A 24,454-nucleotide genomic window follows, 5' to 3' on the forward strand; every position below is an offset into this window, starting at 1 on the left:
GTCGCGCGGGGTAGCGGTTGATGACATGAGGCTGGCCGTTTTGGTTAATACTGGGGGGCCAGAAAGCCCCTGAGGACTCGGACACCACGCGGAGTCAGAGCACTACCTTTAGCCGCAATTGAAGAAACCGCTCTCAAGCTGGTTGGAGGCGGAGCAGCAGCTCCCGCAGAGCCACCAGAAGAGCCTTAAAATGCCAGGAGCAGTGCTAGGACAGCCTCCAGCGCGAGGCACTCTGGGACTTGTAGTCTACCTCCGAGACGGGGCTTTCCCCCACCTCGTTTCCCCGCCTCTTAGTGTAGCTTTTATTCTCCCCCCCCGCTCCCCTCCCAGCACGCCGACTTCCTGGTCGCCGCACGCCTCACAGACGACTACACTACCCAGAAGCCTCTTCTCCCCGTCCCAGCGCCCCGCTGGTGCCGGCCGTCTCCTTTGGACTACAGTTCCCAGAAGTCCTTTGGAGAAGTGATTCCCTCTCTCATTTCTAGGACCACAATTCCCAGACACATCAGCTTCCCGGCGGTTCTCTCTCTTTTTTTTTCTGACTCGAGCTGGCTGGGTTTCGCCGACCGGCCGGCGCACAGAGACGACGTGGTTCGCCGTGACACCGCACCGGGTTCCCTCAGCGGCCCATCTTCCTCCCCTCTTAGCGATCCCCCTTGCAGGCCGTCGCCGCCGGCCTGAGCGGTGACCTGGCGGGCCGCGCCTGCGCCCTGCCCCGTTTCCTGCCTGGCTGGTGGCGGCGGCCATTTTGTCCATCCTCCTCCTCCTCCTGCTCCTCCTGGTTGGAGCGCAGTGTCCGGAGCGGGCTGGGGGGAGAAAGCCCGAGAGCAGGGTTCGGTGCCTTTTCCTCTGTCCCCAGCCGGTGCCCGGAGCCCCCCTCCCCTTCCTCCCCACCCCCTCCCCTCCCCGGCCCTGCCCTCCCCCTTGTCCCGGGATCGCTCCGTCGCACCCACCATGATGGAAGACGACGGGCAGCCCCGGACTCTGTGAGTACCCGAGACGGAGGGGGCGCCAGGCGCTGGGTGGCCCCCTGGCACCGCGGGACGCTGTGGGAGGGAGCAGGAGCGCGAGGCCGCAGCTGGGACTTCTCGGTGGATCCCTGGCCGCGGTGGCGCGGACGCGAAGTGCATTCCTCATCTGTCCCTTTTTTCCTTGGAAGGGAAGCCCTCCCTTCCCCCCCAAACACAGTCACTTCCTGGGGTCCGGGGCTCGCTTCAACCTTTCCCTCTCGCGCCCTTCTTTGCACCCCCTTCCTAAGCTGGGTTTCTGCACGGCAGAGCCTGTCAGGCCCGGGAGAGCTCCTGCTCTCAAGTCTGCTTTGGGAGCCCTGGGCTGGGCCGGGACCTGCGGGTCCCCCCCCACCCCCGCCCGACCATGGGGGCCGGGCCTGGTGGGGGTGGGCCTGGGGGTGGGATCGCAGCCACCTCCCCTTGTGGGTCGCGAGGAATCGACACTCGCGCCCTCCACGTCCCCGGCTCCAGTCACTGCCGGCTCTTCTCCCTAAGTTGAACTCCCGGAGGAAGCCGGACGCTCGCCCGCAACTCTAGCCCCTACTCTCTTTCTGCCCCACGTGCCCGCGCCCACGCTGTCAGAAACACTCGCCCAGCGCCCGCTACTTGGAGAGTGAGAAAGGGATGCCTCTTGCCGCCGGAGCATCTTTTCCCTTCTTGGATGATGAAGTTTACTTTGAGCGCTACCTACGCTAAACTGACAACCAGTTGTTAAACTGCTTTTGCTCTCATTGTTGTTACCTCCTAATCTGTTTCTTGGGTCGAGAACTCAGAGTTGGATAAGTAGAGGTTTTGTTGTTTTTTTTTAATCAGCTCTTCGATATGTGTCTTTTGAGCGCTCTTTCTTCGATCTTGCTGTCGCTCTTTACCTGAAGTCCAGTGTAATGAATGAATTTCATCTTCCAATCGCTTTTTCGAGTTTCCTTGCCTTTTTACTGAAGAGTGATGACTCAGCGTTTGCATTCCTTTGCAGATAGTGTGGCACTCCTTTCTTTTTTTCCTGCAATTTTTTTTTTTGGAAGTGTGAGTAATTCCTAGTTAAATGTTTAAGTTGGGTACCTTGGGTTTTCCTAACGTTTCGAAGCTCAGCACACCTGCCTCCAGTGCAGGGAGTCAGTCAGGTCGCTGCTTTGTTTTCTCTTGCCTCCGCCTGGTATTGATAGGATCATAGTCCACTTGGCTCTACTATCTGATGGGGAAATTACTTTGGGGGGGAATAGACGAAAGTGGATGGGTACTCAGGAAGTTTGACCCGTTTCTCTTCTCTACTTCTAGCAAGGAAAGTGTGTTCGGTCAAGAAGGTAGATATCTGTGTTCAATATTGGTACAAGTTTGGCTTCTTGTCTTCTTGGGAGGGGGGAGATTACACTTTTTTGTTCCTATTTCTCTAATGTCTCCCTAAAGTATCCGCTATTCTTTTTGAGAATTTGAGGCCAGCTTAAGCACATCAAATGCTTGAATGAAAAGCCTGCTTAGTAGAAGTTTTCAGTGTATGTTTTGTACTGTCTTCCATTTCTGCTGTCTTTTCCCAGAAGAGAGAATTGGGACAAGCTTGAAATTTGTCCTCTTGACATCTGTTGAAGCCAAGACTTGGGATTTAGTTAGCAATGTGTTCTTGGAAGGAAGCATCTGGGAAGGCTGAATTTAGGCCTAGCAAGCATGTATTTAACAAAGAGAAAAGTTGCATTGTATTTAAAACTCGGAAATGTCATCATTGCATCATAATAGCTACTGAATAATTGGTAAATTCTCGAGGCACGTTTCACGTTAACTGTGTCTGTTCCTTTGAAGAATTCCTGGTTTTTATCATGCTAAATAAAATGTTATTGCAGTACCTTTAATTCACATAACTACTTTGCATCTGCCTTCTCTTCCATCCCTGTCAGACCTTACTCCACAGACTAATTTCTTTTGTCACTTAAGAATTCTTACCTCGACCTTCTCCAAACTCCTGTTCTTTTCAGTATGTTTACAGCTGTCTAAAAATGGGACATGTATATATTTAAGTACTGAAACATCTTGAGCTTCGCTGTACCTGTATGTCAGATGTCAGCACGTGTTTGCTATTCTTCCTTTTTCCTTCTCCCACTCTTCTCCATGGGAAGGTTTGTTGTTTTTTTTTTTTAGACAAGGACTGCTACATCTTCCTAGGTCTTACCCCTGCCTGGAACGTAAGAGGTACTCAAATATTTTACAATGATTTTACTTCTTTTCACTAAATTTAATATTAAGTCCGTTTTTTAAGAAATCCTGATTGATTTAAAATTATATATAGGCAGACATGGCCATACATGGTGCGGTCTGTTGATTTATATATATATATATATATATTTTAAACCTCAAACGTACAATTTTGAGATAAAAGGGAATGTTTCACAATTACATTTTTGTCAGATTTTAATAAAAGTAATGCATATTTTACGTATTCTCAAAAGGTTCTTTTAGATACAAGTAACATGATGATAAATTTGAAGGTGACTTTAGAGATTGATATCTAGTAGGGGTTTTGTTTATTTATGGAGGTTCTTCTTTTATTTTACATTATGATCTTTGGTTTGGGCTTTAAAGTGATTGGTATGTTTTAAAACAATGTACTCTTAACAAAGTTTATCTTAAACTGTTTCCTTAAAATGCCTGTGTGTTACTAGTGAGGTTTTTTTCCTGCAGACACACACAAGCTAAGACATATGGTTCTATCATCAGAAAACAATATGGTGTTTATAGCCTAGGTAGGTCTTTAAATATTCATTACCTACAGTATTACTAATTTATTTGATGGTATTTAAAGTGATATAGAATTGCTTTGATGTTGAGCCTAAAGTTTGTCATATAGTTGCTTTGAAGGTCTGTTTTCTGATGTTCTTTGTTCTCATTTGACATTGGCTGGGGGTGGCGGGTGGGGGAGGGGCGGCTAATATATATTGGGTAATTTGGGATCCAAAAAAAAAATGAGAAAAATTCTGTGTAAAACTGGTGTTGGAAGTGAACTGCCCAACACCTACCTTGTAGGATTCACATTTCAGATTTGTGTTGTGGGTAACTTTGAGTGCAGTGATTTGATCCATGGTATTTCTGAATCTGTTATACAGCATTAAATTGTAATGGTGTTCTACTGTAGTTTTATTTTCTTCATCTATTTGATGTACCACAATGAATAGGAATTGTAGATCTGGGATTATACCATGTTGTGCAGAGCCATCTTTTAGGCTGTTTTCTTCCGAATAGAGACTCAGTCAAAAGGAGGAAATAAACCATTGATTTAGGGTATAATCTGACCATCCAAGGGCAATAGCAGAAGTAAATACTATTAAATCCTATTATAAAATTGATTAGCTGTACCAAGGGTTTGGCTGTATTGGGCCTGTAATTAAATTAAGCCTCTCATTCAATTTAATCATATTCTGTTTCCCTAAAATATATGTGTATGTGTGTTGATATTCCTTATATAGTTGGTCAGTTCACTTATACCTCCTGTACCTTTCTTCTGCCCTGTCTCCTTCCTAAAATGAAATATTGATAAATTGATCAGTTCATTAGAGGCCCATTGAAGGATATTGTTGCAAAATCTTCTCTTACATAAGAATTTGCGAGAACAAAACCAAAAATGTTACTTAGCCATAGCATCTTGTGTAAAAGTGCTGATAATTTTGGCCTTTGTAGGGCTAATCTTTTCAGAGTGAGAGCACAGTCAGTGATGGAAAGTGTGATAAGTCTTCTGAAAGGCATGGTGTTCTTAAAATTCTGCCCAGTTTGACATAGGAAGTAGTTTGGCAATGTGGACTTTTGCCTACTGTGAAACTGCCAAGTTCTAGTCTCAAATTTGATTTTAACCCCGATGTTAGGGATAAAGACACCATTTTCCATTTTTAATGTGTTAATTCCTACAGTTCTTGTTCTTAGAAGACAAAATAGACCTAACGTATGCTTTTTCTCCACCTTGAGTTAAAAAGTGTTTCAAAATTTCCTAAGTATTTTCTCTTTGAATTGTCAGGTACAAGCATTTGAGCGATTTGTCTTTTTCTGTTATTCTGTGTTCTTCAAGTAGAAATTTTATATTTAAACCCTTGGAGCGTTAGAATATGTTGACTGCCTCATAACCAAAGCAGAAAGAAAGTGTAGAAATGATGTATAATTTAGAAGGAAAAAGGGTAATATTTCACTCTACTACCAAGACATGATATTTTTGCCAGGTCAAGCCTTGAATATTTTTGTTAGTATTTATTTTGGTACAGATAACTTTATGATAATGTCAGGGTACTTAAGCTGTATAGTATAGTGTTTTAAAAGTTACGAGATATTTCTGTATTAAGTTGTATGGAGGATGAAGGCAAATGTAGATGAATGAATTACAGAACTCTGAGTGAAGGAAAAGGCAGTCTTGAGATTTGGGTATAATTTAGGTGAAATTATGTGTTGAATTATATCCTTTTTATCCTGTTGGATTCAGATGTCCTACTTGTGGTTATGGAAGGCCATTTTTATATTAGCTTTTGGAGTTTGCTGCTTTATCACTGAACTTTTAGTGAAAATATTTGAAAAATAAGAAATCTTAAAACTGGACTTTTTCTATAAGTGTTTCATGACATTCTAAACTTAAATTAACCTTTTGCTCTTTGTTGCTCGAAATGTAAATTAATATATCTAAATGTGCCTCTAGAAATTCTTCAGAATCTGTATTGATTAGAAATAGACTGACTTGGAATAAAGATCTTATGAAACAGGATGCCCGTGCAGTTTTTCCTGGAAAGATGTTTAAACACTCATACAAACTTAAAATTATTTAAATCATTTACAATTTGTTACATAAAAGTGATAATTTTTACTTTGCAACTAGTTAGCTTTGATATGTGAAACTCCTGTTCTCTTAGAAATGAGCTGCTGCTAAGTCGCTTCAGTCATGTCGGACTCTGTGGGACCCCATAGACGGCAGCCCACCAGGCTCCCCTGTCCCTGGAATTCTCCAGGCAAGAATACTGGAGTGGGTTGCCATTTCCTTCTCCAAAGCATGCATGCATGCTAAGTCACTTCAGTCGTGTCCGACTCGCTGCGACCCTATGGACAGCAGCCCACCAGGCTTCTCTGTCCACAGGATTCTCTAGGCAAGAATACTGGAGTGGGTTGCCATTTCTTCCTCCACTTAAAAATGAGCTAACTATTACTATTTTAGGTTAGATGAGTTTTAACACTTCAGAGACCAAGGTCACTGTTCTTTATAGCTAGGTCTACCTTGTATAAAAAAATTCCAAGGAGACAGACTCACAAACCCCTATGGGTTTAAAAAAAAAAAAAGACAGGAGACAGGTAATTGGCTAGCTCAAAATTCTGTAACCTTTCACTACTGCTGGGAGTGTGTTCTGCACAGCTTACTCATGGGTCTGCTCTACTTTAAATGTAACAAAAAAGGTAACATAGTGGACCTAAACCAGTTTGTCACCTGTTTAGTCTTCCATGCAAGTAACATTGGACTTAGGTTTCATTTTTAGGGTATGTTAAACTTATTAGGACCCATTATGATGAAATTCTTAGGTGAACAAGAAAATTGCTGTTCATTCTGAATCAGATTTTCTTTTTTTACATTTAACCTTACCTTTCTCAGTCTTGTTTCGGAGTGTCCCAACTTAAACTATGGCAACTGTAGATGCAAGGCTTATATTGGTTTCAATACATTGTTTCCAGATGTTATATATTATAGTTAGGAAAATAAAGCTTATTTTCCTTTCCAGAAGAAACAGTGTTTAAATTTTACAAATATTGTTTGGTTTATGAGGATCATAACAGATGTGAGTTTTAGGAATTATACACTGAGTACCGGAAAGACTTAAAAGTTTATTCAGCTAAATTGAGATAGGTCCATGATACAAGATGGTCATCTTTTAGTGGCAGTGTTCTTTACTTTTAAACTTAACCTGTATATTAAATTTCTTATACAAAATATATATATTCAACTTGTAATTTAAAAAAACCCAAATTTTTATATATGTTATAGTCAAAAGTATGCCTGAATTTGTCTTTAATTTTTTCTGAATTTCTAGAGAAATCTTTATATTTGCTTTGTTATCTACATAAAGATGTATTTTGTTGATTCTGATGCATTTTAGACTAGGAAATTTTGTTATTTTACCCTGCTCTCCTGAAACAAAATAATGAAGACATACCATCAATGACAGTCTTATTACCAAGACAGAACAAAATCCTTCAATCTCTTGTGTGTTTTGCTATAACTTTGATTCTGTTCTTTGTTGATGTAATTGCTTTGGTTGAGGGTCTAAGATAAACTAACCTTACCCCTCTATGATTGGGTGTTTTAATGAGTCAATATTTGTGGTATTGTGTGTGTTATACATTATTTTGAATTGTGTTTCACATCTAAACATTGTAGTTTTCTTGAGACTGGTTTAAATTAATATTTTTATTCTAACAGATGAGAAAATGATCTGCTTTTGCGGGTATGCAAAATCACATTGATTTGCTCTTTATAAAGTCTTTTGAAGTGATACTTTAGTGCCCTAAGAACAGATATTGCTTTCCTAGGTGAGAGTTAATCTTACACCCAAAGAATCAGGCTTAATTGGAAAAATTTTATTGAAGAGAGAGGAAGTTAAAATAAAAGATGATGTGTGAATGATAATGCTTTTGAGCCAGAGCTGAAGGGAAATTGCTGATAGTTTTATTTTTTTCTCTTCCCATACAGATACGTAGGTAACCTCTCCAGAGATGTGACAGAAGTTCTTATTCTTCAGTTATTCAGTCAGATTGGACCCTGTAAAAGCTGTAAAATGATCACAGAGGTAAGAGCTTCCCAGTTCCACGTGCTGACAGTTAGCATAATGTTTAACATTTTGAGATACATGAGTTGATTTGTATCATTTTGAGCCTCCGGTTACTAGATGGAGAGATTAGTGTTTGTTGTGTTGACTTATTTGATTTGACTGACAAACTAGGTTTAGAAGTTGAGAGGACAAAGTTTCTGTGCCCTTGTTTTCAAATAGTCCTTCATGATGATGCTATCTTCAGGTGATGCTGCTTATAAAAAATTGTTAGAGTTTATCTCAAAATACTGAAAAACTAGATGATATTTCATCTATTTACAATAAGATTATTACATTTGAAGTTCAGGGATTGGTGTGTGTAGAACATTGAGTTTATTATGAGCATAGTACCACATAAGCATCTTGAGCATTTTTAGTAAATGCTGACTGAACAACTTGACGAAGATAGGAGTTTAAATTGAATTGTTAATTTGTTCCCCCCCCCCAAAATCTTTACTTTTTATACCTTCCTGGTCAATGACTTGTGTTTCAGTTTATTCTCTTCTTCCTTTTTATTTGTTAACACTTCTTTTTTTTTGGACTATTCAGTTTGTGCCAGGTACCATGGTAAGTGCTGGGGATACAGTGGTGAATAAAATAGTTCCTAGCCCCATAGAGTTTTTCAGTCTAATGAGGGAGACAGGAATTAACAGGCACTAATGATATAGGATAGTAAATGCTGCGGAAGCCAACAGTTTCAAGTGCTCTAGGAGCATATAGGGCCACACAGTCTTCAGTCAGGGGAGGATTCTTGGAGGATTCAGTGTCTTAGCTGAAAGCAGAAAGGATAGTGGAAACTACCTAGATAGGAATCTGAGGAGGAAGGGAATCCAGGTAGAGAGAAGAATGTTGATCTATCCCGGTAGACAGCGAGAGTTCTTGTGAGGTTGCTGCTACTGCTGCTAAGTTGCTTCAGTCGTGTCCGACTCTGTGCAACCCCATAGACAGCAGCCCACCAGGCTCTGCCATCCCTGGGATTCTCCAGGCAAGAATACTGGAGTGGGTTGCCATTTCCTTCTCCAGTGCATGAAAGGGAAAAGTGAAAGTGAAGTCACTCAGTTGTGTCTGACTCTTAGGAGGTTGACTCTTGTGAGGTTGAGGGGAAAATAAAAACCATAACATGGTTGAGTTTGGAATGGGATTCGTCTTCTGAGATGCCAGGAGATGAGGCAGGAGCATTCAGCAGGGGCCAGAACTGTGTTGAGGAGTTTGTATGATGTTCTGAGACGGGAGAAACTGTTAAAAACCTGTGAAGCGAAGTGGCCTTTTGATCTCCTTTCCTAACTAACAGTAATTATCTCTCTGTCTGGTATATTACCTCTTTTTTTCTTCCTGTCTTTGATTATTATTCATTCTCTTCATTCATCGAACATTTACTTTGTACTTGGCACCGTTCAGAGCACTGGGGACATACTGCAGAGCTAGACCAGCAAGGTGCCCAAGAGTTCATGTATTAATGAGAGTATTGCCAACAACAGTGGACTGTTGTGGAAAACCGTGAATGGTAATTCCAGGTAGGGTTAAGAGCTTTGAAGAGAATAAAACAGTTCCGTGATGATGAGTGGAGGGCTGGTGCTGTGTAGCCTGGGTGGTGAGGGGAGGTGTCCTGCTGCCGTTCGCATCTGTTTTGTGAATGTAATAATAAAGGTTCGTAAGGAGACAGGAACAGAAGTTGCCTAATTGAATGTTGGGGCTTTTTGGTTATGATCTGTGATCCAGAAATCTCTCTCGTCAGCGAGTAGTTGACTCAGCCAAATTTTAAAGGATCAAATGAGTCTTTTTCAGACTGTGGATGTTGGGTATGGGACTAGCCTGGTAATGATTGCTGTCAGAAATCATCACCTCTTTGAGCTGAGATGGGAATAACAAGATGGTGCTGTCTACATTAAGAGCTGGAGGCAGAAGGAACAGCCCATACAAAAGCCTTGAGTTGGTAGTTAGCTTGGGTATTTGAGGAACCGAAGACCAGGGTGGCTGGAGCCTGGTGAAGGGTGGGAAATGAGTAGGCAGACAGGGTTTGGAATCAATAGGGCAGTACCGGCCATGACAGGGCGCTGGGGTTTTATTGTGGTTGCACCCGGGGCTTTAGGTAGGGTGGTAAAGCATTCCTATTTGATTTGGGGGGAGGGGCTGTGGTGGGTCTTCACTGTGGGGCTTGGGCTTTCTCTAGTCTTATATGCATTTTTAAGGTGACTGGAAAATGACTGTTGTATGGAAAATGGATTGTAGGGGGCAAGGGTGGAAGGAGAAGGAAACTAGCTGTGTTTATTTCACTAGTCAAGGTAAGGGATGCTGTGGGGGGCTTGTTCTTTACAGTGGTAGCCACAGAAGTAGAAGTAGATAAATTTGAGATGTAATTTGGAGGCAGCATCGATAGGACTGGTTTGGCCATGGGACACAGGGAAATGAAGACATCAAGAAAACCCCCTAAGATTCTTTTTTGTGGTTGTGTGGATGGTAATGCTGTTTATTTGGTAAAATGGGCATGACTGAAGTGGGCACAGGATGGATGTGGGGAGTGGTGGGAATCACACTCTGTGTTGGCAGTGTTAAATTTAAGATGTGTATTCGACATATCAATAAATGGACATTATATGTAGGCAGTTGGATAAATATTTTGAAACTCCAGGGAGACCAGTGCTGATGATACTGGCTTGCAGTGATATTTGAACCCACGGGACTGGGTAAGATGTAGTTCGTAGATCTACAGATAGCGCTGAGAGAGAAGAGTAGAGGGGGCCTAGGTACGAGCCCTGGTGCACCTCAGCACTTGCTGTTCAGTCGCTAAGTCATGTCTGACTCTTTGTGACACTCTGAACTGAAACATGCCAGGCTTTCCTCAACACTTAAGGGACAGTAATAGTTTGAGTTAAGAGGGAAAAATACCATCAGAAAGATTTCCAGTGAGGAAATAGGAAAACCAAGAGAATATGGTAGAATCTACAGGAGAATATTTAGAAGAGGAGGAGAGTTGTCAACTGTATTGAATTCTGCTTGAAAGTCAAGATGAGGAAGAAAGGGGATCACAAAGATGGCAGAGAGGTCATTGGTGAGCTCAGCACAAAATTTCCTTGCCGTGGTTGGGTTGGAAACTGACTGGAGTGTGTTTAGGAAAGAATGGAACGTGAAAAAGTGGAAAGTCACTAGAAAATGTTTTCAGAAACATTTGATTTGGTTTTTTTTATTAACTTGTATGCACAATCAGCCACTTGAGGGTGGACAGGTTTGAAGTGAACTTTCATAATTTATCCATATTCTACAACTCCTACACTTGAACTTGTAAATAGTTTTAAAGTCTCATATTTCTCTGTTTTGATATTATGTCATCCAACAAAAATTGGTGACAACACGAAGGTAAGGACACAGTCGATTTTAAACTTTTTTTTCCTTTGGCTGCACAGCATGTGGTATCTTAGGGATCTAACCCATGCCTCTTGCACTGGAAGCGTGGGTCTTAACCACTGGACCACCAGGGAAGTCCCCATAGTGCCCCTTGGCAGTAGTGTAAATGGAAAGCTTTCAAAGGCCATGAACTCTACTACTGACTATTGGTTTTCTTTCATAAATTTCATTTCGGTGTGTGGGAAATCTCTTTCTTGCCCTTATCATCTGCTACTTCAGATATTGTATCTTAGACTCTAGCTGCTTTCCCTATATACATGTGTGTATGTGTGTGCTCAGATGCTGTGTCGTGTCTGGCTCTTTGCCACCCCACGGACTGTAGCCCGCCAGCCTCCTCTATCCATGGGAGTCTCCAGGCAAGGATACTGGAGTGGGTTGCCACGCCCTCCTCCAGGGGATCTTCCCAACCTACGGATCAAACCTGAGTGTCTTAAGGGCTCCTCCACTGGCAGGTGGATTCCTTATCACTAGTGCCACCTGGGAAGCCCCGCCTCCATATACTAAGTGTATATTACCAATTCTAAGGCAATTGTTAAAAAATTTTAACATCTCTGATAGTGACAAAAAAAAATCAATGGTATCTTAAGTGAGACGAAGTGCTGTGTGATACGAATATCTAAGAGTGTGTGTACACATGTATGTACATACATTGAATGGGATCTGGCCTACTACTAGTTAGATAAATTTGCAGTCAGTGTGCACAAGTAGACCAGTTACCTGAAGCCTGTCATAGTTATTATACTTCTACCATTGGATTCCTGTACGGTTTACTAGTTATCCATGTTTTCCTTAGAGACCATCAGGGCAAAAGAGGTAGGATAAGGAGGAAAGCTGACTAGCACAGATTTAGCTTCTTACTTTGAGATCCTTTCTTCAATGAATGTTACTGAATGCATATTTCTCTTTGGAGTCTTTCCCCCATTTCCTTTTTCTGCCTCACAAGTACAACAACATTCATGTTCACGTGTCTACAACAATAGGATTTTGTATGAGAGCCCATAGTTTTCTTGTCAGTATTAACAATTACACTTTTTTTCCCTCAAGGAAATGCCTTCTGGTTGCTTCACCACTATTGTTTTAGACATCTTATTTTGGATTTTTCTTCTAAAACTTTCCTGGAATGAAAAACAGTGTTTGTTGAAAAGAGCTTTATTTTATCTGGTATTTTTAATCCCTTGTAAGTGCAACTGGAATTGCCACATTTTAAATATTATTTTTAGTGTATTTTACATTGAACAGTGATGAATATTTTTAGCCTACATAAAAGGTATATTTGTACAATTGTATAGCTGTTCGTTATAGGTTGCCATCTTATAAAAATTCACTTCCATTTTGGTTCATAGGTGATACAGTTGCTATAATTTAGGTACTTTATTTTATATTGTTGTGTTTTTTGTTTATTTAATATTAATTGGTGTTGTATTAGACACTCACTCTTATATTGGCATTTTCTGATGTAAAATCATAGCTTTGCCTTGGAATATTTTATTCAGACACATTTTCAGAAAACCTTTTCTTAATCGCTAGTACATTTTTCTGGTCTTTGGCAGGCCAAATTGAAAGTGTATAGAATCTCCAATGCTTTCAAAGCTTTTGAAAGGGATTTCATTTCAACAGTTGATTATAAATCTGAAATTTTTCGGTTTCCATTCTTATTCCTTCCTTATCCAGAGAAATACATAATCTTGTCTTATCATGTATAATACTAAACCTAGTTTCGATCAGGAGTAAAGTTTGTAGAGTTGGTTCATTTCTGTATTTTCTTATAGTCATGGCATACAGTTTATGAAGGATTATGATGTGTAAATAGAGTTCATCCCTTTGAAAATAATGTTGGGAGAGGAGAGCAGTGGTAAGGAGTGGTCCTCATCTCAGATCTGAGCTTGAGGTTTTGTTTAGTATAAACTTCTGTTTTATATTTAACATGTTTCACCAGAATCCTGTATTTTTATTTAATACTGATAGTCATGATTCTCTACCACTTTGTAGTTCTGTTTGAGTACAACAAGATTCTGAGGTGCAAAGCCAGGTATAGGTGTAAATCTTATAAAGTGTTAGGCTTTCATAAGCTTATACAGTGTCACCTCATACATTCCTAGCTATCAGTAATGTTTTTTCCTGGATTTTCTTCTCAGCAACCCGATAGCAGAAGGGTCAACTCTTCTGTTGGATTTTCTGTTTTGCAGCATACAAGCAATGACCCATATTGCTTTGTGGAATTTTATGAACACAGAGATGCAGCTGCTGCATTAGCTGCTATGAATGGGAGAAAAATTTTGGGAAAGGTAAGATAATAAATGATGGCACCTTATGAATATATCTATCTGTGTGTCAGATGAGTTTGTGTTCTTTCTTAGCAAGTTTGTAAACAAATACTCAGCTCTGCCAAGTGATGGTTTTGTTTTCTTCAGCTTAGTGCTTTTACCAAAATTCATTCTGCTTGATAAATGATTTAATACGTGGTAAGTGTTATGAGTCATAATGACATGCCTAATAATTTTATGAAATATAATCTTTATTTTTAGGAGGTCAAAGTAAACTGGGCAACAACACCAAGTAGCCAGAAAAAAGATACTTCCAGTAAGTACTCCTGCTGCATTTTACGGAAGAGTTCTGAAATTATCCTGGCAGCATTACTGGCTCACATAGGGCTTTTTCTTCCTTTTAGTGTTGCCTAAAAAAGGTTTAGTCCCTGACTTCTTAAATATTTGATTACTAAATGCTTTGATTTCAGATCATTTCCACGTGTTTGTTGGAGATTTGAGTCCAGAAATTACAACAGAAGATATCAAATCAGCATTTGCCCCCTTTGGTAAAATATCGTAAGTATCATAATCAATACTATATTCAATAGCAGTAGGCAAAATTGTATATGATGAACTTGTTTCAGAGTTAAGAGTTTCTTTCCCTAGTTAGTGTGATTTTTTTTGTTTGTTGTTTGTTTGGTTTTTTTGATTAGTAGATGTTGTTGAAAATGTTAATGTCATTTCAATGTTTTGGGGTCTTGTTTTCATCTAATCTTGTGTATAACATGTGAAAAAATTTTAAGTGATTCTATTTGTTATCTTTAAAGATGTTTGGGTGGTAATGCTTATTATAAAGTCTAGCTTTTGTCAAATGTCTTCAAAATTTGGTGGTTAAAGATACAGGTTAACCAAAATTAAATGTGATTTCGGTTCTATATTAAACTTTTATAGAAGGAATTTATAAGTGGGGAAAAGTAGAGAAATCCTTGGGTATATTGTGAAATTAGAAATGTACATGTTATGATAATGATAAATGTGTTTTGATATTTTAGCTGGAAAGTAGCACTATTACAGTATTAAAATGTTTCAATGTCTGAGCCATAAATGTGGGATTAATTAGTAGATTATTTTTTGTTAGTGGTGTTTGATTCTGCTAGTTAGGGCTGGATTGTGGTTTTATTTATTTTTTTAAACAAAGTTTATGCTCAGATTTTACTGTATTGTTACTTGATCTAATATAGGAAAATTAAAAGTGGTTACAAGTTCTGTAAAATGTTTATCACAATTTATCTAATTAAAATCACATTATTTTATGTGTTTATTTCCTGTAGATTTAAGTTAAATGTTTTAGTACTTTACAAAAATATGTTTCACCTGAGAACAACAATATTTCTCTCTACAGTTTGTTGTTCTGTAAATTTTATTTGATAGATGTAATTCTTAATTTTCTATTTTGATATTTGCTTTGCTTTTTAATCTCTAATAAATGTGGTAAGTAGTACTGTTTTAAAAATCAGTGTAAAAAATAATACAGGTTGCTGTTTTTCAATCTTTATTTATACCTGAGACCTGCAGTTTTTCTAAAGTCCAAGTCACAATTAAAAGTAATAGCATTCTGGTTATTTTGCAGAATTGCTCATAAGAATGGACAGGATCTTGAAGGCTAACTGCAAGGAACTGTGCACACTGGAACTCAGTTGTAGATTTTTTTCTCATTTCTATTTATTATTATTATACATTATTTATATATACATATTTTAGTATTTACATTTTAACATTCTATATTCAGTGGAGTTCTATATTTCCAATCATTTTAACTTACTCACTAAAATTTCTGTGTAAATTTGTTGTTTTCGTACTGGTGTGCTTAGCATTGTTGTTAGTTTTTTATTCTCCTTTCTTAAATTTCTGAAAATGTCAATTTTTCAAAATTTACAGCTGCCCAAACTCCAAAATGATGGTAGAGAATTGACCAAGAAAAATAAAGAAATCTGTTAACAGGCCATGTATGCCTTTTTAATTCCTATTTTTTCCTCTTTTTCAATTTTTTAATATTTCATATATTTTGTATCACTAGGCAGAAAACATTTAACTATTTAGAGTTTGCATGGTAAAGTAGTTAGCATTGTTACAGTAATTTATAGAACCAGTAAACCTTAGAGGACACTAGCCAATAGAATATTAGCAAAGGAAACTATTGTTCCTATTAATCTTCAGATTTGAGCATTTAGTTTAGAAAGCACAGGCTATTTGATTAGGTTGCATGTTTATTACATGTTTTTGTCCTACTGCTTTTTTCTAACAGGTAAAGAAGCGTTAGGGAGAGTTCAGGAATGGCTGTAGTTAATTAGGGCTAACTGAAATTTTATTTAAAAAAATGCTCACAATACAGTGTGTGTGGTTCCTTTTAGTTTTTATTTTGAGGATGACTCTCACTTCCCTCATTTAGCTGTGCTTCTTTTCACAGGGATGCCCGAGTAGTTAAAGACATGGCAACTGGAAAATCCAAAGGCTATGGCTTTGTGTCTTTTTATAATAAACTGGTATGTTCTTTCAGCTCAATTTGAATTTAATACAAAATTCAGTCATCAGTAAATGTTTTTGGATGTTAACAACAAACACGATTGTGTGATTTTGTTTGTTTGAGTAATAGGGCATAGTCCTTTTTTTTTCTTTTTTCGTAAGCTTGGAAATAAATGGGAAAAGATAAGACTGGTTATAAGGTGGTTATAAGGAAGAATATTGAAGTTTGCAGTTGTGACTTGGTATGGGTAAGATGTGTTAGAAGTAAAACTCAAAATTAGGACACAGAGCTAATCTCAGAATTTGGAGGGAAGTTAAATTATATTTGTCTTAACCATAAAAAAATCTCAATTTTAACTTTTTAATTATATTATCTGTATTTTTGTAGCTGGGACGGTAATGACTACAGCAGGTTATGTGTATGAAATTTTAGGCAGTTCACATTGATTTTTGCATGTATTTAAGAAAAAGGCACCAAATATCTAAGCATTTGCATTAACTGTAACATCAGATAATACAGTGGGCTTTGGTATTAACATTTTGGAACAGTTTCAACAACAAATTGCACATTTTATTGAAGCAGTATGATAAAGGGACAAGAGTTGTATATTTCTTTTTTGGCTGTTCTAGGTCTCAGTTGTGGCACGTGTGATTTCTAGTTTTCCCTGCACATGCAGGCTCTTTAGTTTGAGGCATGCAGGATCTAGTTCCCTGACGAGGGATTGGTCCCAGGCCCCCTGCATTGGGAGCACGGAATCCCAGCCACTGGACCACCAGGGAAGTCCTTGGAGTCATATTCTTTTTTTTGCTTAGATTCATTGCAAATGCAGATTAACCTCTATAATCTAAACTCATTTTAGGGGAATTCCCTGGCGTTCCAGTGATTAGGACTCTGCAGTTCCACTGCAGAGTGTATGGATTCGATCTCTGGTTGGGGAACTAAGATCTTGCATGCTATGTGGCATGGCAAAAAAAAAAAGGCTTTTTTACAGCATTCTAAATCAACACAGAAATCTTTTGTCTTAAGCTTTAAATCTTGTGTCATAGTCATGTGTGCATGCGTATGTGCTAAGTCACTTCAGTCGTGTCCAACTCTTTGCAATCCCAGGGACTATAGCCCTCCAGGCTCCTCTGTCCATGGGATTCTCCAGGCAAGAATACTGGAGTATGTCCTCCTCCAAGGGATCTTCCTGACCCAGAGATCAAACTCTTCTCTCTTAGTCTCCTGCATTGGCAGGCAGGTTCTTTATCACTAATGTCACCCTGGAAGCCTGTTGTAGTCATAATCCATTGCTGTTAGAATGTAGATTTGGTAAGGGGTAAGGTGATTTAGACCATAATATCAAGAGTTTTTGATACTCTACAGTGAAAGTTATGTTACAGATCAACAAGATATTTAAAAACAACTGTGTCCTTTTTTTTGGTTATCAATGGGATTGTGATTTTTCTCCTTGCATGTTTGAATTATAAATTTCCCTTGATGCTTAAATGCTGTCCTAGTATCTTAAAAAATCTATAAATAAACATTGCTTTAATGAGTCACTTACTGATAAGATTTTTGTATCCAGAAATGCCAGCATTTTATTTCATCTTAATGAGCCTTAAATACCGTTATTTTCTGTGTTTATGATCGCTCTTTTTTTTTTTTTTCTTTACAGGATGCAGAAAATGCAATTGTGCATATGGGAGGTCAGTGGTTGGGTGGTCGTCAAATCAGAACCAATTGGGCCACACGTAAACCACCTGCACCTAAAAGTACACAAGAAAGTAAGACATGTCTACTTTTATATGTTTTTAAGGATATTTCACAAAATCATGTATTAGTATAGTCTTTAATTTCTTGAAATTTAAATTTTACTAGCATTGCAAGACTCATTTAATCTTCAGTATATTTATCTGAAAATAACTGGGCTTTGATATAAGTATATTTGAAGCTGTGAACCAGCTGATTTTATAGATCAAATCAATAGTGTCAAGGAGAAAAAAGTTCTGTTTCTCCCCACAGTGAGGCATATCTCGTATCTTTATAGTATTACAGTAATCCATTTTATAATGCTGTATAATCATCAACACTTTTTTCTTTCTTTCTGCATACAGATAACACTAAGCAGTTGAGATTTGAAGATGTAGTAAACCAGTCAAGTCCAAAAAACTGTACTGTGTACTGTGGAGGAATTGCTTCTGGTTTAACAGGTATAGTGTCTCTTTTTTCCTGGTCCCCTTCTTTGTGGAGCTTCATCATCATTAGTAATTTCTTGATGACATGAACCTTAAATATTTTGCATTTTTTGTATGTTTATTTTTCAGATCAGCTTATGAGGCAGACCTTCTCACCATTTGGGCAAATTATGGAAATCAGAGTTTTTCCAGAAAAGGGCTATTCATTTGTCAGGTATAATTCTACCTTACATTTGATCCATCCCTTTCAGTTATATTATTTGATCCCCTCAAGTATGTGTTTGTTATTTTAGTACTTCTTTGCAGTATAGAACTTTAAACTGCCTACATGATGTGCTTTAGGAAAATACCAAGTTGATAGGTTTAAACTAAGGGGTTTCTGTATTACTAAGTTTTAAAAAAAAACACAAACCTCCTTCTCTTCCTCTCTCAGATTTTCTACCCATGAAAGTGCGGCTCATGCTATTGTCTCGGTGAATGGTACTACAATTGAAGGACATGTTGTTAAATGCTATTGGGGTAAAGAATCTCCTGATATGACTAAAAACTTTCAACAGGTAATTCGATTTTTCATAGCACTTTTTAAGGTTTCCATCTTACATATCTACATAAGAGCTTTAGAAAGTCTGTAAAAGAAAGCAAACAAAAAATAAAGCATATAGCTGCTTTCAGTTGATTTTATTAATGCTATTCAAAAGTGATTATTTTACGGTATTAACTGAATCTTAATACTTTCTTTTCACAGGTGTCACCACCCCAATAAACTTAGACAATGATAAATAACAGAGTCCTATTCACATAAGGGTGCTTACTTAGTTTTTCTCTTCCTTGTCTCCCACTTTCTTCAAATACTGTGTTTCTTACTCGTTTCCTAAAACAGTAATTTGCTTTTTCCTAGGTTGACTACAGTCAGTGGGGCCAGTGGAGCCAAGTTTATGGAAACCCACAGCAGTATGGACAGTATATGGCAAATGGGTGGCAAGTACCGCCTTATGGAGTATACGGGCAGCCATGGAATCAACAAGGGTTTGGAGTAGAGTAAGTTGTTTCAGTTTTTCCAGTGTAGAAACAAAGTTCCAACAAAAGGAATCTAAAAGTACATTTTCCTGGGGAGAATCTATTTAAATTAAATACATTGAACTATGTGGTATTATAAGCATTGTAGAAACCTTTTGAAAAATGATATGTGGTGCTGAAACTTTGCGTTTTATAATCTTAGGTAGAAAGGGAGGTTGGGATAGCATTTGATATGTCCTACTATCTATGAGCAGTTGGTAGGGTCTGACTTATATTTCCAATACACCATTTTATCTACTGATTTACTTTTGCATGGAAAAGACCTTTTGTCTTTTTTATGTTCAGAAATTTAATGCTTTATGCCTATTAGCTTGTGTGAGAAGTCTCCCAAGATTTATCTAATACAAAGCAGCTTATTACCCTTTTTGTTTTATGGATCAGCGGTGGTGTTCCTTGTACTTTTTCCCCCTGGGCCAGCCTAGATCTTTATTCTCAGCAATTGCTCCTCCCTCTTCCAATGTAAACATGTCTTTTTAAAATTGCTTGTAAATTGATACACATATCTACCATGTGTGCAATATATGGAGGGTAGATGTGTTGAATCATTCGTCATTTTTTTTAAAAAATCAGCTTTGAGATATTTATCAGAGAAGTCATTGTGTTGTCTAAACAAAAATTTAAGACTAATATTAGAGCATATATTTTGCATATGTGGCTAGATATGTAACATTTCTTTCTTTGCTCTTTGTTGTAGGTATCTTGATTTCTTGTCTATTCTGTGATTAGGCTCTGCTTGATTTCTGTATAAATGTGTAGATGATTTTTTTATTTGTGTTTGCTGAAGTATTTTTTTCTTTCTTTCTTTCTTCCAAGTCAATCACCTTCAGCTGCTTGGATGGGTGGATTTGGTGCTCAGCCTCCCCAAGGACAAGCCCCTCCCCCTGTAATACCTCCTCCCAACCAAGCTGGATATGGCATGGCCAGTTACCAAACACAGTGAGCGGGGACTCTAAACAAAATGTAATTCATGATAGCTTCAATTTCCTGTGACACTCTGAAGACATGAAAGTAGACATCGGAAAATGAAAATATTTATTTTAAAAATTGAAATGTTTGGAACCTTTAGCACAGCTTTGCTTTGGTGAAGGACACGTGTCTTCTAGTTCTGCCTTTTTAAGTTTTTGTTCATGATGGATATGAACATGATTTTTCTTTGTGTATAAAAACTAAAATAAAGTGAATAAAAAATTCTGACTACAAATTTTGATATAATAGGAGAAATGGGTAATACATTTTGATTCTTAGATACTATTCCATTTTTATCTTGCTGTTCAGTATTTTAACTCACTGTGTTTTTAAAAGAGCAAAAAAGGGAGGATCGTGAAAAACTGGGAATCACATATAAGTTCATCCTGAATTTTGATACTCCCCTCCCCTCCCCCGAGGTGGATCACATTTGAAGTCAGCAGGAAAAAAAAGTGATATTGAGAAGAAATGCATGATTTTGGAGTCGCTTTGGAGGAAATACTTTCTCTGTGCCTAAAGAAACTGAAACCAGACTGATAAAAGAAATTTTGTAACCTAAATAAGGAACAGCATTGTCTGACTTACTTGAGCAAATGTTGGTGGTCCACATTAAGACATATTTTTAAAACTTTAAAAAGTGTTCATAATTAAAACTGTAGTAAACTACATTTCATTTTGGGGGGGAAATCCCAAGTATGGTGTTTGTATTAAAGTCAGACAGTCATACCTATGCTTTTACATGAAGTTTAAATGATATACATTGTAAATATTGAATACAGTGTTTTAAAAGCATGCTTCAACATAGAAGTAGCACCAATGTAATTATTTGAAGTAACACTTAACACACTCCACTGCATTGAATGCAATGGATGAATAAGAATGTTTAAGACTGACATTTCCAAGGTTGGCTACTATGTAAGATTAAAATTATACAAATGACAGAAAAAGCCTTAATTTTAATTTCATACAAATCTGATGCATTAGTACATTTTAAAATGTCATTGGAAATTAGATTTTTTTTTTCTTTTTTCTCTTTGCTTTACATCATCTGGTATGTAAATACCTTGATTAAAAACCTTGTAAGCCTATTTGAAGGTTCCTATAAGTTGTATAGTACAAGCATTTTTAAAAAATCTTGGGGTGTTTTTTAAAATTAGATATATTTTGCCCAAGAATTTTTTTAACAAGATTGTTAAAACATCTTATTTAGACAGTTTGATGTACCAATTTATAATTGGATATTCAGCTTAAATAGTACACAGAGTTGTGACTTCTTTTTTTAATTAATTTTTTCCTTGTGGGTAGTGTGCATGGGATGACAAGTCTGAACAGAGGCTGAGCTGTATGAGTGCAGAGTTTGTAAATGATTTGATTGGGTAAGATTAACACTTGATTCTGAGGTATTTTTCAGGCCATGTGCATAAAATCTGCCTCAAATTTCTGTCATAACAGGAATGTAAAAGAGATAAAAATTCTCTCTATTTGAATTCTGACAGCTAGGGGGTGCAAATGTTTAGGCAGTGTATTTGAAATGTTTTGAAGTCTGGGCACCAAAATGAAAATACTCTTTACAGTTATACTATAAGATAGAGTTAGCACCCACAAATTACTGGTTTTTAAACTTTTGAAGTCTTATAATTAGCTTTAAAATAATGGTTTTGTAAATTGTTCCTCACACTAATTTTCGTATTTTCCTTCCCCCATTTAGAAATTTATTAAATATGAAAATTTACAGAGTCTCAGTTCATTTTCAGGCCAAATTTTTTTATGGCACTTTAGTTTTAACCACAGTACTCATTTATTACATTCATCTATTATAAAATTTACCCATATTTCTTTTGTTCATGGTTAGTATCTTTGGGGGTGTTATGGAAAATTTACTTTATATTTTATAAGGAGAACACTCAAATTATATCAATTATGCCTCCTAGTTAAAATTTTCTTAAATATATGTGAAACTTGAACTAAACTCTCAGTTTGCCTTTTATGGTTTGCCAGTAAATTAAGTAGCTTGTTACACCACCAGACTAGTTAATACTGCATAGTAAACATATGACTGAAGTCTTTTCGTCTTAATCTGAAAGAACAAGATTACGTGCTCAGTTCAGTTAATGGAAATTATTAATATTTCTTATTAAATGGTTTTTAAAATATAAAGCTACTTATCCAAATGAAATGTACCATTTTAAAATACAACTATCAAGCTAACACAGACTCAAGACTATTTTATAACACAGAGTGAAGTCAGTGCTATCTTGATCCAATTTAAGCCTAAGAATCGTTGCCTCTTCCGTGTTCATTAAAAACAGCAGCAGAGATTCTTTGGCAAGCAAGAAAATGTTTATTTCATAATCACTTAGAGATTTATTTTTGGTGATGTGTTTCTGACTACCACCTTCTTTGCTCTGATCTCTCTACTAGTATTTCCCTCGTGCCATTACCACTTGATTTTCATGTCTGCTGGCAGTGAGAGGCTGAAATGACTGGCCAACTTAAGCCAAAGCTGTAAACCACAGTTGAAGTAAGTCTTTCAATAAAGACTAGACTATATGATGAGTGACTTTTTCTTATTGTCGTTTATTACATAATTACCCTTCCAGGCTGCCATGCAATAGGCAATTCCATCTTTGTTTTACGTTATTAGTTAAGGTATATGAAGTTTACATATATTCAGGACCTATTTCTGTGTTCTGTATAAGTGATAAACATCCATTTGCTTTGCTGGATTAAAATTTAATTTCTGCATATGGAGGAGTAAAAATTTGCATCCTTCATATGTTCTGTTGAATATTCAGTTCAGTTACTCAGTCATGTCCAACTCTTTGTGACCCCATGGACTGCAGCACGCCAGGCTTCCCTGTCTATCACCAACTCCTGGAGCTTGCTCAAACTCATTTCCATCGAGTTGGTGATGCCATCCAACCATCTCTGTTGAATATTAATATAGTGAAATCTCATTAGAGTCCACAAGTAATGGGAACCATAAGTTTACTGTTTCTGGATTGATCTATGAGTCAAGATTATACTCAATAAACAGAAAAAGCATTTAATAAATTGTTTATAAACACCTTTGTAACAGGTGTGCCCAAATTATATCTTACCTATTCATTGAAAAATCAGCATTTGGGCTTCCACTTAATACATTATAAACATTGAATTTGCATTTTTAGTATGTAGTGAAAAGATACAGAAATGATTTAGACTTTTACTATTTATATAAAGCAATAAAGCCTTCAGAGGTTCAAACGAGTGGATTTTGTTAAATAAGAATTCTGTGTGTAGTAATAAAATGTCTTACTTCCTATGTTCAGATAGATCACTACAGATTGTATTACCATCTCTTCCATTTTCAAATAAGGAAATTATGTAAATAATTATGACATTTAAAAATGTGTCATTCCAAGTTGTGGTTAATTAGTGTGGTATTTAAATGCCATATAAAACCTAGGCTTGTGCCTACCTAAATTGGGTCTATTTTGGGAGGGGGGCTATTTTTTAAGTAACTGCAGATAAACTAGAAACTATAATTCACAAGGTGCTTTGTATAAATACCTCTTTGAGAGGCACGAATAATTTAATTTTAGAATTGCCCAAATGTGAAGGAGGTTCAGTTTATATCTAGAAAATGGAGAAAGGGGAATTATATGTATTTGTTTGTCTTAGAAAAATGGGGTATTAATAATCACTGACCCTTTTGTTAAATTAAACTTTTGTATGAAGAGAAGATTAATCCACATAACATAAATTTGGCTTTTGAACAATGTCAATTAGGGTAACGGGTGATGAAAGGTACATATCCAATAAATGAATCCCTTAGTGTTCCAACTCAGTTCTAATACATAATGCTGAATTTTCACTTTTCCAGATGGTTGCATTTTTCAAAATTCAGTAACCATTGTTTCTTTGAGATATTCCTCTGAGAAGGTGATCCACAGCTAATATTTTGAAGTCAGCTTGAAAAGTTAACCAGACAAGACTAAAACTACCGCAATTAGATAGCTGTCAGAAGAAAGCCAGGATGGTTTTACGCTGAAAAGGAATCTCTTGGGGTCAAGCCATCCAGTTGTTGATCTTGCAACTGGGCTTAGTTTGCCCATAGACCTCCTGTTTTGACTCTGAGTCACCCTTGTGAACTGACGAGAGTTTGCAAACAGCCTGTTATCAGGTGGTTTTGCAGAATTGTTTTTTTGAGGTAAACCAGGTTTTCCTATGTATAACTAGTATCCTAACTTTCCCGACCATG

The 24,454-nt window shown here is 37.5% G+C and overlaps 1 protein-coding gene across 17 annotated transcripts; it reads left to right on the forward strand.

Annotated features, from left to right (window-relative positions):
- The first annotated feature begins 728 nt into the window (after positions 1-728).
- TIAL1 (TIA1 cytotoxic granule associated RNA binding protein like 1) lies at positions 729-22,767 on the forward strand. Of its 17 annotated transcripts, none has more exons than XM_081536164.1 (15): positions 729-986; positions 3,138-3,188; positions 3,678-3,739; positions 7,702-7,798; positions 13,357-13,506; positions 13,747-13,801; positions 13,956-14,043; positions 15,406-15,473; positions 15,935-16,010; positions 17,649-17,757; positions 18,088-18,183; positions 18,298-18,382; positions 18,602-18,725; positions 19,067-19,206; positions 20,059-22,767. In XM_081536164.1, coding segments are annotated over exons 8-15 (759 nt in total). In that variant the 5' UTR covers positions 729-986; positions 3,138-3,188; positions 3,678-3,739; positions 7,702-7,798; positions 13,357-13,506; positions 13,747-13,801; positions 13,956-14,043; positions 15,406-15,471; the 3' UTR covers positions 20,186-22,767. The 17 variants fall into 17 exon arrangements, with proteins under 17 accessions (XP_081392290.1, XP_081392259.1, XP_081392220.1 ...); XM_081536133.1 differs by having other exon boundaries at positions 13,408-13,506; XM_081536094.1 differs by lacking the exon at positions 15,406-15,473.
- The last annotated feature ends 1,687 nt before the right edge of the window (positions 22,768-24,454 follow it).

Source organism: Giraffa tippelskirchi, chromosome 2 (genome assembly GCF_054371585.1).
Source record: "Giraffa tippelskirchi isolate mGirTip1 chromosome 2, T2T-mGirTip1v1.2.pri, whole genome shotgun sequence".
Classification (NCBI taxonomy): Eukaryota; Metazoa; Chordata; class Mammalia; order Artiodactyla; family Giraffidae; genus Giraffa; species Giraffa tippelskirchi.